Source organism: Perca fluviatilis, chromosome 7, assembly GCF_010015445.1.
Source record: "Perca fluviatilis chromosome 7, GENO_Pfluv_1.0, whole genome shotgun sequence".
Taxonomy (NCBI): domain Eukaryota; kingdom Metazoa; phylum Chordata; class Actinopteri; order Perciformes; family Percidae; genus Perca; species Perca fluviatilis.
In genome coordinates this window covers 7,570,373-7,586,707 of record NC_053118.1, presented here as the reverse complement: position 1 = coordinate 7,586,707, position 16,335 = coordinate 7,570,373, and the positions used below count along the sequence as shown (strand labels likewise).

Genomic DNA, 16,335 nt, shown 5'->3' with positions numbered 1-16,335 from the left:
CAATTCTGAGTGGTGATGCGTCTGCCGCATTTTTGATTGGCTCTTACAGGATCGAAATGATTGTTTCTTTGTTCCAGTGTAAAAAGGCAGACCAGCACTTCAAGCCGTACTTGAAGCAGCACCTGCCTAAGAGACTGCACTACGCCAACAACCGACGCATCGAAGACATTCACCTGCTGGTGGAGAGGAAGTGGCACGTTGCCAGGTACAGTAGGACCACTACAACAGGAAGCACAAATAACCAGACCCAAACAGAATCTGCAGATTTTTGTTTGAAGAATGAAAATCTTCTTTGGATAACAATACAATATTTGCTGATATGTATATGATATCTGCCACGATTAGATCCAATTCGATTCAGAAGCCTGCAATCGATATGAGACGATATAATTAACGCCCATTTAACACATTCAGTTACATTTATTATTTATCAACTCACAAAAAGCAACTAAAATATGATTTGACAATTTGATTCTTTCAGCCATTTAAAAGGAAAAACAAAACAAAAAAGAATAAATATAAAGTGGGAATTTCAAATTAAGGTGCATCTTAAGGATGATATGTACCTGCAACCCTTTACTGCAGGTCATCCCCTCTCTCTCCCCCTTTCCTGTCTATCTGCACAATTAAAAAAAATATATTAACATATTTAAAAAAATATATATTTTCACTTTGCACTGATGATATTGAATCGTTGATCATTGTATCAATATATCGATCCACATCGGTGTATGTTACATCCCGACCAACCTGACACACGTCAGGTTGATAACTTAGCCAAACCAGGACACACAGACATCACACACACAAACTGCAGTACTGCAGTGAGGATAAATAAATGTCAATAAGGTGCTCCTTGTAACTTCAGATTTTACCCCCATAATTCAATTTTTAAAGAAGTTCTCCAGAAATTCTAACCAATTTAGTTTGAATTTGTTGCTGTATCTACAGTACCAGGAAGGGCTCAAATGTTCTGTGCAGTCAGTGTAGATGTGGCGTTTTCAGCCCACGCGTCACTGAAGCTTTTTATTGCACATCTTGCTTTACTTAACAACACATTCTATGTCCACGTGGGCTGCTACAAACGCATCATTAACACATGTAGTGCTGAAAAGTTTTAGGATGTGCTGTTCGATCCACACTCGTGTAAAAAAATCTTTTTTTAAAGTGCAGCTGCTAAAACGTTAATGACTTGCTAAAATCAACTCTGACAGGCGTTTGATGTAAAGCAGTGACGAAACTTACTGCAGTGATTCAGGCACACAAAGTCAACCATGAAGTCATCAGGACTGAAAGGGAAAAAGAAAACAATCCACCTCGGCTGACAACGCTACATATATACAGTATGTGTGTGTGTGTGTGTGTGTGTGTGTGTGTGTGTGTGTGTGTGTGTGTGATACGCACACACATGCAAACATACACACACACAGCTGCTAAATGAAAGAGATCTTTGAGGTTTCTGTGCAGCTCACCAGATAGACAGACGGTCTAATCATTGGTACCGGAGCTTTGAGCAGAGTGTCAGAGCGTTTATACACACACACAAACACACGCACGCATGCATGCACGCACGCACACACACACACACACACGCACACGCACAAGCACACACAGTCAATGTCTGACCACTATTCACACCAAATGAAACACTAAGTTATTTCCCTGTCCCATTTACATTTTTAACATGCTTGTGGCTTCACACACACACACACACACACACACACACACACACACACACACACACACACACACACACACACACACACACACACACACACACTCACACACACACACACACATAAAGGTGTATAACGGGAAGCAGTGTTTTAATGGACACTTAGTAAAAAGTGGCTGTTTTTTTGAGGCCTGGGTTGTGTGAAGGGGTGCTTGTCCTGGGCTGAGGGCTAAAGTAGCTGAATACTGACAACATATTGCAGTTCAACTGTTACCACGATTTAACCCTTTAAAACCTTTGTGGACCTGACAACCCACTGCATCAGGTCTTTCGAAACCATCTGCATATCCAAACCCCTTGAGATTAATGTAGTAATTAGTTTTGTTGTTTTAATGACTTCTTAAGTGCAATGTGACTTAATGTGGCATGCACCCTGAGATCACATGGAAGTATGTCAGTGTGTTTGTACTTTTTCTTCCTCTTTTGGTCACAAAAACATTCAAAAACGTACTTTACTTAGGAACTGAAAGAGATTCAACACATTAGGTACCACTAATCCTGAAAAGTTTGTTCATGATAGAAGTTCTAGATTGCAAATTGTTTTTAAAGTTGTTCTCTATCTCTATTTGACTGATTTGACCACCGTTTGACACAGATGATGGGCATCTTTTAGAACTGCAGCAAATGACAGAAACAGTGGTTGCTGTGATATGCAATATTTTAGCTTGTATCGCAGCTTGTGATTGGACTTTTGTTTGCGAAATCTTCATGTTCAATATGTGGTCAATGTGCATCAACCAAATTCTGATCTATGATTCATACTATTCATTCCAGGAAAGCTCCGGAAGGGAAGAGGCACTGTGGCTTCTCTGGGGACCATGGATATGACAATAAGATCAACAGCATGCAGGTACTCTTGATGATCTATAGTGGCAGGCTTTTATTATCCAGTGCAGCAACATAGATTGTAACGTGATGTTATAGAGCCAATCACAATATTTGTTTACAATAACTTCCGGGTAGAAACTGCATGTTTAATGCTTTCATATGTCAACACTAATTTAGCTGTTGGACCACAGACTACAGAAACTGACAGCACTTACACTAGCAGTCAGTTCGACCGACGCTGACATGTTGCTGTTCCTAACGCTAGATTTGTTTTACCAAAGACGACACAGGACAGAAAATAAGCTCAGCAGAGACCACTGATAGGTTGGAACACCATGTGCTGAAAATGCTTTACTTAACAACACATTCTATGTCCACGTCGGCTGCTACCAACGCATCATTAACACATGTAGTGCTGAAAAGTTTTAGGATGTGCTGTTCCCATCCACACCCGTGTAAAAAGAAAACCCCACTCTGACAGGCGTTTGATGTAAAGCAGTGACGAAACTTACTGCAGTGATTCAGGGACACAAAGTCAACCATGAAGTCATCAGGACTGTGAAAGTGTGAAAAAGAAAACAAACCACCTTGGCTGACAACGCTACAATGTGTGTGTGTGTGTGTGTGTGTGTGTGTGTGTGTGTGTGTGTGTGTGTGTGTGTGTGTGTGTGTGTGTGTGTGTGTGTGTGTGTGTGTGTGTGTGTGTGTGTGTCAGAGCAGTGACCACTGATAGGTCAGAACACCGTGTTTAACTATATATCTTTCAGCGTTACAGTTATGGCTGAAAATGACAACAGAAATGAACAAGTTTGCCCGTTTCACAAATCAACTGCCCATTTGTCTACCCGGAAGTAATGTTTTTCTTTGCGCAACACCATGCTGATTCCCATTATTGACCCTGAATATTTACACAAGTATTAGGTCTAAATCTGACACTGTTGTTATTTATTGTAACATATCTATTTATAACTTGTGCCCTCAACTTTTACTTTCAGACTATTTTCTTGGGGTATGGACCTACATTTAAATTCAAGACTAAAGTTCCAGCCTTTGAAAACATTGAGCTTTATAATGTCATGTGTGGTAAGGCATATTTTTGTGTGCATGTGTTTGATTCTACTCCTCTTGGACCAGCCACGGTGTGTTTTAATGAATATGTTAGTGGTTTATGTGCGTCCACCTCACTGATTCTCCCACTCTCAGATCTTCTGGGTCTGAAACCAGCTCCCAATAACGGAACCCATGGCAGTCTGAACCACCTGCTGAGAAGCCCCCCCTACAGGCCCACCATGCCGGAGGAGGTTTCTAGGCCAGCGGCCTCTGGTCTGGTTGATGGGGGTAAAGAGGACCTGGGCTGCAGCTGCGAAGACAAGGTCAGTCATGAAGAGTCAGTGGCAGACGTGGGCCCGGTTTCCTGTTCACTGCTGACAGGAATACTACTTTTTAGGAGATTGGCTTGTCGAACCAGGCTACTTAGATGAGTGATAACAGCAGTAAAACCAAAAGCATCCTGGTCTTCATCACCTGCCACGGATTAATGATTCAGTTTATTTTATTTATTTGATTAGTTTGAACATTCTATGGTAATATTGTATTCACCAAAGTAACTGCTGAGTTCTAGGAATACTTTGTCATTAGCTATTATTCCGGGTTTTGCCCTTATTCTGAAAAAGATCATATTCCGACTAAGCTGGTTACATGGCTAATGAAAGTCAATATTTCACTAATATTTCTGTTTACATGCAGCCGTGCAAAACAGGATTTTTTTTATCCAGTTTTCCAGCGGTGGCGAACTTGTTGGACCGAGCGATCACAGCGTCCCTCTTTCATTCCTTCAACCAGCTGCGCTGCAATGTTTGGGCATATCCAAAAACCTGTTGATATCCAGGTCTTTCATAATGATTGAAGGTTGCTGTGTTTCTCCTTCTTTTCTTTTGGCCATGCATCTCTACCACAGCCCTTCAAACTGTTGAAAGAAGATTTTAAATGCACTGCATCCAAAAAATGCATCTTAACTGGAAAATGCTACATTCAGAAAAAGGCCATATTCGGAATATCCAAACGGAATATGCTGTTTACATGAATATTTTTTTGAATATTGTCATATTCAGAAAAATAGTGGAATACTAGTGTGCATGTAGACGTTCCTACTGTAGATCTCAGCTAATGCTTTGGTGGTAAAATGTTATCACAACTGGAAGCAGCATTACAAAAATAACATTAAAGTTGTAAAAAACTGGAATTATCCTATAATTCTTAAACTTATATTTATAATATATGACATTGGGAAGATTTATATACAAGATGATAAGACCAGGAGAAACATCAGGCCTGATGTTACTGAGAAATAGCCCTTATCTGTGGGACCATGAGCATCTGCAGCAAATCACTGGTAACACAGATAGTAGTTTTCAGATTGCTTGTCCCTGAAGTGTGGTCAACTGGCAAACTGACAACAGGTTAATAAAAAAAATAAAACATAATACTCGACCCGTTCGAAAAGGGATAGGTAGAAGCCCTTATCCAACAGATCCTACCCCCAGTCTTTACAACATCTAAATCACAGTCAAACAAGATAAGTCAAACAGACCATTATAAATAATACAAAAATACTGCTCCAGTTTACGTCCTACTTTATATAGATATTAAGATAAGGAACAAAACAAGCAGCATTAACGTCAGTGTAACTCTCTTTCCTCACTTCTGTACTTATCACTTTGTTTGATCGATTCATTCGACACTGAGTCAATATTAATGTGCAGGTCAGGCCAGTTTCCTCTTAGTGAGGGCAGTGTGATGATCGTCCCCATGCAAAGTGTAGTATCAAGTGTTAGCATGGAGCACTGCAGCTGATGGTGACACATGGATGCATTTGGTAACTTTTGTATGTTTTAGGTGATCAACAAGCCAATTTCCAAAAAGGATCCAGTATTACTTTGTTGTTATGATAATGATGATGCAAGGGAATTTGTTGAGTCTATGCAGCAAGGCAGTTTTTCTGTGATATAGTTGTGGTTGATTCTCTAAAAATGATAAAATACTATAACTGTTGGTAAAACTGCCAGTCAGCATGTTCTCAAACTTCTCCTGTATATCATGACCTCCAGGGTAGCACCTAATGTTACAGCTCCCACTGCTGTGATCACAGTCAAACGGCTGGCTTCATGCCAGCACTGTACATCTGGTGAGGGACAAAGCACAATTCATTTATTGTACCAGATATAGTTATAAGGTCGTCTGTAGTCCCGGAATTATCAAACTGGTGTTTTGTAATACTTTGATATTACAGATATGAAGGAGCTATACGGAGCTATCCACCATCCCTCCATTCCGTCCAAAGACATCTTTGGATTGAGATGAGCCATGAGGATCAGTTGGTTAATCTTATTGCTCATGTGATCTGTTGACTTTTTTGGCTGCTAAAAGCGATCTGTAACTCAAAATCCATTACTGGCTGCTCTGAAGAGTCATTATATTTGGTTTGTCTAAGAATAGGAAATTGTGTAGAACCCTGGTACTAGGGGACAAACGATTCTGAATACAAGAGTTTACAGCTGATTCCTGAACTACTGTGAGGTGTAAACTGAACAAAGGTCAAATGAGCATGGAAACTAATTCAAAGGTTCATATAGTGAAGGTATTGGAAACGGTAACACTTTATAATAACCATCATTAATAGATGGTAAATTGATAGTTAATTCATCTTTAGTTAATTGTCATTTAACTGTCGGCAAACCGTCATTTTACTGTTAACAAACATGTATATAGATAATTTTTTATATAATTTAATGAAGGGGAAATAATGTATCATTGCTTTACCAAGCACTTACTATTTATTAACTATTTAACAAGGTATTATAGCCATCTGTTGCAACTTTATAATAACCATCCAGACACTGTTTATAGACGGTTTACAAACCAACTACTAACCACTGACAAAGTGTTAACTATCTATCTAAATAATGTTTACAGATGGTTTACAAAGTATTTATTAACTACCGGTACTTAACAAGGTATTATAGTAATCTGTTGCAACTTTATAATAACCATCCAGACACTGTTTATAGACAGTTTACAAACCAACTAGTAACCACTGACAAAGTGTTAGGAATATCTGGTCCATCTATATATGTAATGTTTATAGATGTTTTAAAAATGGTTTCTTAAAGGTTTACAAACATTTTTTAATCATTACCTGATACCTAATATAGTATATGAGGGATATAATGTGTGTAACAATAAACTGTTAATTAACAGCACTACTAATAATTAGTAAATTATTAATTATAATTGCATTGTTTGTCAACAGTAAAATGACTGTTTGCCAAGATGAATTAACTATCAATTTACCATATACTAATGATGGTTATTATAAAGTGTTAAAGGTATTTGAATGGGTTTATTTTTCATGGCGAAATGTTTGTAGCTGTAGCGCGCAGGAGGGCCAAACAGCAAGGAAAGGGGTTTGGAGTACAGATGATGTCTGTTTAGCTTTTAAGTGCAGGTAATATTTTACACAGAGGACCTGTAAAAAGAATCATCTACATGGTTACTTTATTATGTGCCTGTGAATGTTTGACTTGTGAACATGTATCTAAATACCTGATTGCTTTGTTGTTTCTTCTATTCAGCTTCCTTAAAAACTTCAATAACATTTTTGCATCTTTGCTTTCTGCTGCAGAGTGGGTGTCAACTCACTATCAAGCCAAGTCATTTAAACAGAATCTGTCGTTAATTTGCTCACGAAAAGGCAATCGCTCATTTCATTAAGGCTTATCCTTCCCATTAGACTTCTCCGTCCAGACATTTTCAAAGTATTTCTGAGATCTTCTTCCTGAATGGCTTGGATTGAAAGTGAGTTGGAGCCAGCCCCTCTCTGCAGCGTTTCACCTTATCTATGCTGTGTTTGTGATTCCCATGTAGATCTCTGGCAAGAGATTGTTTCAATCTCCGATCTTTTTGCAGTTGCGTGTAAAAAGTAGGGGCCAGAGAAGTTTGAAAGTGACCCTTGTACGAGGCTATAACCTGGAGTCACTCTGGCTCTGTCTCTTACAGAACAAAGTGGAGGAGCTAAACCAGCGACTGAGGCAAGCTATTGATGGTCAGTCTGTCATGATGTTACTGAGAATGACCTGTCTCTTATACATAGACTGTAAAAAAACAAATGGACGTAGCATCCCTGACGTTTTGAAGCCTCGATTTTGGCAATACAGGCATCGCCATCTTAGTTTGAAATCGAACGTTAAGATTTTTCACAAGAGGGTGGAGCGGGGGAGGATGACGCAGCCAAGCCAGTGTTGCAATAGTGCTGCGCTAAGCTAAACGCTAAAGGGGGAATGTTGCAGATTTTCAAAGCAAGTCATCCAGTGGAGTGGACTACCGCCAGAAAATCTGCTAACTTTACCTTAAGTTACCAGCTAATGCTAACACTAATGCTAGTTTGGTTGGCAGAACAGTGAACAAGACCTTTTTAGGTGATCAAAATGTTCCACTTAACTTTGCTGAAGTGAAAACACACAGTGATGTCAAAGTTTGAGACAAAAACACAGACAACAGCCAAAAAAAGTTGAGGTCTATTTTAATGTCCCCGGTGTTAGCATCGCTAAGCATCTGTCCTGATTGACAGGTCCTAAAGCATCCCCTCCTTTATCCTCTATTTTACAATAAATGGAACCATCATTTACTAAATGAACATCATGCTGTATTGAAGAAGACTTGAAACTAGAGATTGTGGCCATAAACGCATTATGAAAATGTTTACTGAGATAAATCAAGAGAGAAGTAGGCTCATTTTCTCATAGACTTCTATAAAACCAGACTTCTGTTTTGGAGCCAGTGGAGTCTCCCCCTGCTGGAAGTTAGAGAGAACGCAGCTTTAAGGAGCTTCAGCTTTGGCTTCACTTCTCAGACCTGGAAACTTCGTCCATTATTTTTACAGTCTATGCTCTTATACAGTAAATACAGTAATTGAGAAAAGAAATTGTAAATGCAGTAAATGATCCACCATGTCCCAAGTAAACCTGCATCATGATCCTTTGCATTCTCATGGATTTTAGCTTCCACATGTTGCAGTTGGTTCACTTCGGTGTAAACGTGTGGTGTTACACACCTGCGCTGTGTCCCTCTGTGCTCTTCCTCTCAGACAGCAGGAACCTGCCGTACGGTCGGCCTGCTGTACTCTTCCGTACCAAATACTCCATCCTCCACCACAGTGACTTCATCAGCGGCTACAGCGAGGCTCTCTCCATGCCTCTCTGGACATCCTACTCCGTCAGCAGACAGGTACTCCTCATGTGCTGCTGGACCTTATTGTGAATATTTACTGTCAGCAAACAACCTGAAAAACATTTAGACGACAGCATGGCAGTCTCATACACCAATAGGAAACCGATTGATTCATTAGTATGATTATTAATTTAAAGACAAACATATTGAAGAACTTAGGATCCAGAACCAGCATAAAAAAACTAATTTTACCTTCCGAACATCGGCTCTGAGGTTTTCAAACGTGGCTCCACAGACATAGTTACAGAAGGACACACAACTCTCTTCTATAAATACACAGATTAGACTAAAGATTTCTAAACAGATATTTTGGTGATTTTGGAATATGTTCAGATCTTAATATTTGCTATTATTTGATAAAGATATGTGTGACTGACATATTCAAACAGTGGTTCCCAAACATTTTCACATGAAGGACCCCTAAACTGACCACGGACCCCACTTTTTTTTGATAATATTTCCTCCAAGGGTCCCCCCCATCTTTTTTTTGCTTTTAGATGTTTAACTACATTACATTAAGTGTATCACCTCATGACAAAAACAGTCATACTTTTTTGCATTGTGTTACTTATGGATGGAACTATTGTCAAAATTATAGTGGAAAAAAATAAATGATTCTTCTTTTTGCTGGGGACCCCCTGGAACACCCTGAGGGACCCCACTTTGGAAACCACTGTCTTGACCAACCAACAGCCATTGGCCAAGTGGTCTCATGTTTTAATGGACACATCTGTGGTTAGACCCCTAACTGTTACATTATTCATATTAGATTATATGTAATTGTTACTAAAAGTTGATATCTGATGATGTTGCTTTCTTTTACAATGTGTTTGAAGATGAAATGGTTATCAGGGACGTTTTCAGACATAGCAGTGGATGAAAGTGACTGTTTTCTAGGACATGACTGTTTTTGTTTAAAATCAGAAATATTTGTTGTGTGTTTGTACATTCAAAATTAGTTTTAGTTGTGCAACAGAAAACTCAGATTGGACAGATAGTCCAGCTAGCTGTCTGGATTTACCCTGCAGAGATCTGAGGAGCAGTTAACCATAGTCCTCACAAATCCACCGGAGTTTAGAACACCAACACAAAGACAGAGGAAGGGGACGGACATCTGGGAGATCTTCCGGTGGCACCTGAACAATCCCAGAAATGAAACGTCGTAGATATAGGCTAGTTGACCTGTGTCCTCTGTGTGTGTGTGTGTGTGTGTGTGTGTGTAGGTGGAAGTGTCCCCTCTGCCTGAAGCCCTGTCCAACTGTGTGCGAGCTGACAGCAGAGTCCCTCCAGCCTACAGTCAGTCCTGTACCAACTACAGATCCGACAGACAGATCAGCTACGCCTTCCTGTTCCCGCCACGTGAGTCCACCTCCGCAGCACACACACTGTCACACAATCCAATCAATATTTTGCATGTTCATTTTCATGTTAAATTGATAATTTGGGGTCGTGGATTGTTTGGAAGTATGGCTCCAATACATGTGATGATATTTTTTTATATTTTCAAACTACATGATCATTAAGAAAAATAAAAGATCTGTTAATTGATTGTAGGAATAATAATTAGTTACTGATATAGGGCTGCAACTAGCGATTATTTTCTTTGTCGATTAATGTGTGGATAATTTCCTGGATGAATGGATTAGTCGTTTGGTGTCTAAAATGTCAGAAAATGGTGAAAAATGTGGATCAGTGTTTCCCAAAGCCTAAGATGACGACCTCAGATGTCTTGTTTTGTCCACAACTCAAAAGATATTCAGTTTCCTGTCACAGAAGAGAGAAGAAACTAGAACATATTCACATTTAACAAGCTGACATCACACACGTTTTGACTCAAACTGATTAATCGATTATCAGAATAGTTGGGGATTAATTTAATGGTTGACAACTAACCCTACGCTGATATGTTGGCTTATATTGTTATAGCTTTGAACAAAGGCTCTACACTGCTAACACAACTTCTGCTGGGTGTGTCATGTTTTTTCTAGTCTTAGCATCCCTATCTGGTATAATATCATTTTACTCAGCAGCTTCATCGCTGAGATCCAACAACATCACTGTACCTGGAATTGTTTTTAATCACATTTCATTCTTTTCTTTATTAACAGAGTTATCCTCAGCCATAGACAAAAAATATGATGCCGTCCTCATCACCAACACCGTTCCCATGTATCCTGCGTTCAAAAGTAAGTCCACCAGTGATTAGAAGTTTCTTCAAGATGTCTGGAGTCCTGTTGAAACCTTGTGCTTTTACCAAATCAGTGCTGATGGAATGCAATGCAATCACTGCATTACATCCCATCTTCCCTGTTTCACTCTCATTTTGCCTCTCCGTCTGTCTCTCTGTTTCCACTCTCCTCCACCTCTCTCCCTCAGGAATATGGAGTTACTTCCAGAGAGCACTGGTGAAGAAATATGCCACCGAGAGAAACGGAGTGAATGTGCTCGTTGGACCCATATTTGACTACAACTATGATGGTGTCAGCGACTCGGCTGAGAAGATAAAAGAGTAATACTAATAATATATTAATAATAACTTTTATTTATATAGCGCCTTTCAAGAAACCCAAGGACACTTTACAGAATTACTGTTGTTAAGCTAAAGGAGGTTGTAGGCTGTGGTTAAACAGGTGGCGTTTACCACAGAGAGTAAGAGTTACAGAGCTACACGCACTTTTTTAAAGGTTGAAATGTTCGTGTAGGATTCAGTCTTTAGTTTAAAAAAAAATGTAATACACATTACAGTGTCAGTTGCTGGATGTGTTAAGATTAGAATAATTATCAGTCCTATAGATCTCAGCCATACATGAGCATTATGGTTCATATCGATGCATGAGGAGGACTCAACCCATGAATAAGCAGCTACAGAGCATTAGTAAATAATTAGTTTATAAACGACTATTCATTTAGGGGATTGCTCTGGTGCTGCCGGAAAGTCTGCCGCATGTCCCTCATTTCGGCCAGATGTCCGTCCCCTTCCTCTTTCTTTGTGTTGCCGTTCTAACCTCCGGTGGATTCATGAGGACTATGGTTAACTGCTTCTCAGATCTCTGCAGGGTAAATCCAGACAGCTAGCTAGACTATCTGTCCAATCGGAGTTTTCTGTTGCACGACTAAAACTACTTTTGAACGTACACGTTCCACCAAAACAAGTTCCTTCCCGAGGCTATTTTGAAGAAACACCATCGAGTCCGGTGCTTAGCGCCGCCCAAGACGATTGTGATTGGTTTAAAGAAATGCCAATAAACCAGAGCAATAAAAGCTCTGGCAATGCGAGACTAGAAAACAATTAACATATCATGATTCCTCCTGATCAAGTTTAAATTGATTCTCTTTGTTCTTATGATCAGATATTGAGCATTGCATACAAAGATAATGCTTTATATGTAAAGTGAGAGCTCAAGTCTTTTGTTGGACCTTTATTGCAGGTATGTGAGTGGGACATTACCCGTCCCCACGCACTACTTCGTGGTCCTGACCAGCTGCTTAGACTTCACTCAGGCCGCAGACTCGTGTAGCGGGCCGCTGAGCAGTGCTGCCTTCATCCTGCCACACAGAGCCAGCAACGACGAGACCTGCAACGTAAGGAATAACTTTAATAACACTCCCATAGAGACCAGCTATGGATACTCCACTCAGAAATAAAAAATTGAAATTTTGCATTATCCTTTCACCTGAATACAGAACAGAATCTAAATAAACTGATTAAATGTCCAGAAAAGATTTCATAGTAAAATCAAAATCACATATTTGAATATTTAATTTGAACATATTTAAATGTAAACAGGATACAAGCTGTAAATGATAATGGAGAAAAATGATAATGGAACTGAAAACTAAGAGAAAAGCTTATTAGAATAGGATGAGAAGATTGATATCAATCCCATGTCTGTGTCAGAATGCAGTTAGCCTAGCTTAGCGTAGTGGGGAAACAGCTAGCCTGGCTCTGTCCAAAGTAAAAAAATAACCAACATGATTTCCATCTTTGATTTTTAACCTTTACACAAAAGAAAAGTTTTTTGGGGGAAGTTATGTGTTGGAACTATTTCTTGACAAACAACAGTTTGCACTTCTGTGCAGTGTCTCCAGCTCTGGGTTGCCAGATACAGTCAGTGAGCACATGTGTCTGTGCAGGCACAGCAAACCTGGCAACCTCACTGCGATAACTCAATGTAACACGTAGTCACTGTTGTTCGCTAAGACGTAGTTCCAGCATGTAATGCCTAATGAAACTACAAACTGTTGTTTTACATTTCTGTTGGTGTGCAGATCAAACAAACCAGACACAACATGTTCCTGAGTGAGCGTTTGGTCCGTGTGTTTTTTCCCCTTTTGGACAGAGCTAGGCTAGCTGATTCCCCATGATTTCCATCTTTTTACTAAGCTAGGCTCACCACATCCTGACTCCAGCTCTGTACTTTACACACAAACATGAGAGTGGTATTGATTTTCTCACCTCACTCTCATGACAGTGTGAACTTATGTTCCTTCAAAGCCAAATCTCTCGAGGGTTACGAGCGCTAACGTTTGTGTGCTCCCGCAGAGCTCGGAGGACGAGTCTCGCTGGGTGGAGGACCTGATGAAGATGCACACAGCTCGAGTCCGAGACGTGGAGATCCTGACGGGCTTGGACCTGTACCGCAGAACGAGCCGGAGCTACGCCGAAATCCTCTCGCTCAAGACCTACATGCACACGTACGAGAGCGAGATCTGACGTCCGCTGGCTCCATTCACAGTAATGTTGCTGATCTTTATCAACCGTGGTGGATGTATGTGGTACAAGGAGGAGATGTGATCATCTCCGTTACACTCTCGCTGGATGCTACGGCTGCTGGACGCAGCTGCATGATCACTGAGCATTTGGTTTAATCTCATTCATTTCATCCATGAAGATCCAGCTTTAACACCACTGAGCTACTAGCTGTGGTACTGTCCACTGTATTCTGTTGAGCAGTAGGAAAATATAAAGACATGACCGGCACTCAAATCCAATAAAATTACATCAACATCAGGAACAACATGACCTACATACAATATTATTCTGGCAGACACAGTGCTTAGTTTGTCTAACTTTAGTATGCAGTTTTTATAAGCAAGGGGTATATACAGTATATATACTGTATAGATAAAGGGCTGAATTGAATCTATACCAGTTATTTTGTGTCATAACGTGTAAATATCATCGTGTAAATATGGTCATCTGCCCTCTAAGACCTCTGAAGTTTCCTTGGGTTCATGTCACAATGTAGCAGAAAGCTGCATCACCTCAGTATTAAGGATGGTTCCACAGGTCTGTGGGACATAAAGCTGACTCATTATTACACTTTGTTTTCATTATGTTCAGTGATTAACAAGAAATTGTCTTTATTTTTTGAATGAAATGTTGTTGTGTGTGTACAGTGTGTATATGTTGAATTCAAGATATTTTCTTAGTGTGTGTGTGTGTGTGTTTCTGTGTTGTGGTGTTGACTTTTTGTTCCGTGCACAAAAACAATAATGTCAATGATAATTAATTATTAATGTATTCCCTAAAACATTTTCCACCTGTGATACCTATTTATGCTTTATGCTTATGATGACATGCTTATGTCATCACAATAAATCAGTGTTTTTTACTAAAATGAAGTGTGGTGCATATTAAGTTAGTCCAGCTGTTTGTTTTTTTTAGTCCATCTTCCAGCTGTGGGCTGCACACTGTGGAGCCATGGGTACTCAGCAGCAGTGAAGCATCTGAGCTACAATACAAAGCAGCTTCATATTCGTCTACATGAGCCAGCCAGCAGTACTACACAAAAAAGATCGGTCCCTCTATCCAGTACTGCCACCTGATGGACACTGGTGGAAGTGCCATTTTCACTGAATAAAACAATAAAAATGTTTTCTGGAGACAACTGTGTGACTCCTGAAAACAGCAGTGACTCAGCGCTAAGCCGTCACACAGCAATGGTGAGAGGGAAGGTGAAATCAATAAGAGTTTGGGTAAATAATAAGATAGTACAACGTGAGTAGAATAATCTTAGAAGATAGTCTACTCTGTGTTTTATGGAAGAGGTTTTTGGCCAATGTGAAAACTGTATGAGTTTCATTTTTAACACTGGCCCTAATCCTCTTCAGTAGTGTTCCTAGCTGTCTGCAGTGCTGCTCCTCATTTAAAGTGAATGTGTTTATCTGATACGTCTGTGTGTAAATACAGCCACTGCTTATCCTGTGCCCATGGACCATTGTGCACATGGAAACCACAGTTAGCAAGGTTCAAACCCTGGAGCTACAGCCTGAATGTGAATTCATTGTAGAACATTGAACACAAAGAAACTTTTGCACCTTTTTTTCCTTTATTTGAATTTTTATGTTTCGCAATGGCAGAGAGTAATAAGATGGAGTATACGTTTTCACACTGCAGCCTGTGTCATCTCATTCATGATTTTCCACCTTATGAGAGGAAAAATACATTTGGACTGTTCCCTTCATTTAGCACTTCCTTTTTTATTTCTATTTGCTTTAAATGACATGACATTTTGAGAAAAGAGATTTTTTTTGTGATAGCATTGCCAGCTTTGTAGTTGAACTCAACAAACGTAAATCATGCTTATTGTGTCTATGTAGATATATTTCATGCAGGTTGCTAGTGCTAATGTTTTAGCTGGTCGGTTGTATTTGTGTGTTTTCTTTGATTTCCAATATTTAATTTTAATTTTTTTAATTTATTTTTTTATTTATAGTATCAAATCATAACGAGTTATCTCAAGACACTTTACAGATAGAGTAGGTCTATAATCTATACACTATATCTGTACACTCTATAATTTACAAATATGCCTACATTTTGGAAAAGAAAGACAAAAGGGGTGCCTCTCAATCAACACACACACACACACACACACAAAACATTATTAATATCCTACCAAAAGGATTTCATTTTTAAGCATTCATATACAGTGGTACAGTTTCAATCTTGGCTTATTGCACTTGATACTATAGTATATGATAGTATCAGGAATGTTATCATCCAACTTGTGCAATTTAACAGGAGTTGTGTATACACACATCAGTCATTTATACTGTATCTGTCTCAGGCTACTGTTAACTGTCTCTGAGACTTCTTACGCAACTGTATTCTTATTTCATCACATACACACAGTACAATGGCGTAAAATTGAATGACTGCATTTAACCGATCCTAAGTATTAGGAGCAGTGGACAGCTATACATACATGCCTTATTACTCCAGTCTTCTAAAGATATTTCGTCATCTGTGTCTTCCTTCCATAATCTCAGATTGGATTCTGAGGATGCATCAGACCCAGACAAACAAGTCACACAAAGATGAAACTAAACCATAATCATGACAATAATGTGCTATGACTGCTACCTCTAAAGGCTCTGACACACCAACCCGACGGACTGATCGGTCTCCCCGAGTTGGTCCAAAAAGTGCCTCGGAACACACCGAAGCGACGCCGACTTGAGCGTGCGTTCTGCGCGTGCGC

The 16,335-nt window shown here is 39.6% G+C and overlaps 1 protein-coding gene across 4 annotated transcripts in view; it reads left to right on the top strand.

Annotated features, from left to right (window-relative positions):
• The window catches only part of enpp2 (ectonucleotide pyrophosphatase/phosphodiesterase 2), a 39,152-nt gene extending 23,807 nt beyond the window's left edge, over positions 1-15,345 (top strand). The window contains exons 15-25 of one of the 4 annotated variants that reach the window (XM_039807284.1): positions 78-205; positions 2,510-2,585; positions 3,559-3,646; positions 3,767-3,936; positions 7,529-7,664; positions 8,706-8,845; positions 10,072-10,207; positions 10,957-11,034; positions 11,225-11,357; positions 12,277-12,430; positions 13,392-15,345. In XM_039807284.1, coding sequence (XP_039663218.1) covers positions 78-205; positions 2,510-2,585; positions 3,559-3,646; positions 3,767-3,936; positions 7,529-7,664; positions 8,706-8,845; positions 10,072-10,207; positions 10,957-11,034; positions 11,225-11,357; positions 12,277-12,430; positions 13,392-13,562 — 1,410 coding nt within the window. In that variant the 3' untranslated portion in view covers positions 13,563-15,345. Of the gene's footprint in view, positions 1-77; positions 206-2,509; positions 2,586-3,558; positions 3,647-3,766; positions 3,937-7,528; positions 7,665-8,705; positions 8,846-10,071; positions 10,208-10,956; positions 11,035-11,224; positions 11,358-12,276; positions 12,431-13,391 lie in introns of those variants that run through there. The other 3 variants (XM_039807282.1, XM_039807283.1, XR_005639915.1) reach the window with 3 other exon arrangements.
• Positions 15,346-16,335: the final 990 nt, after the last annotated feature.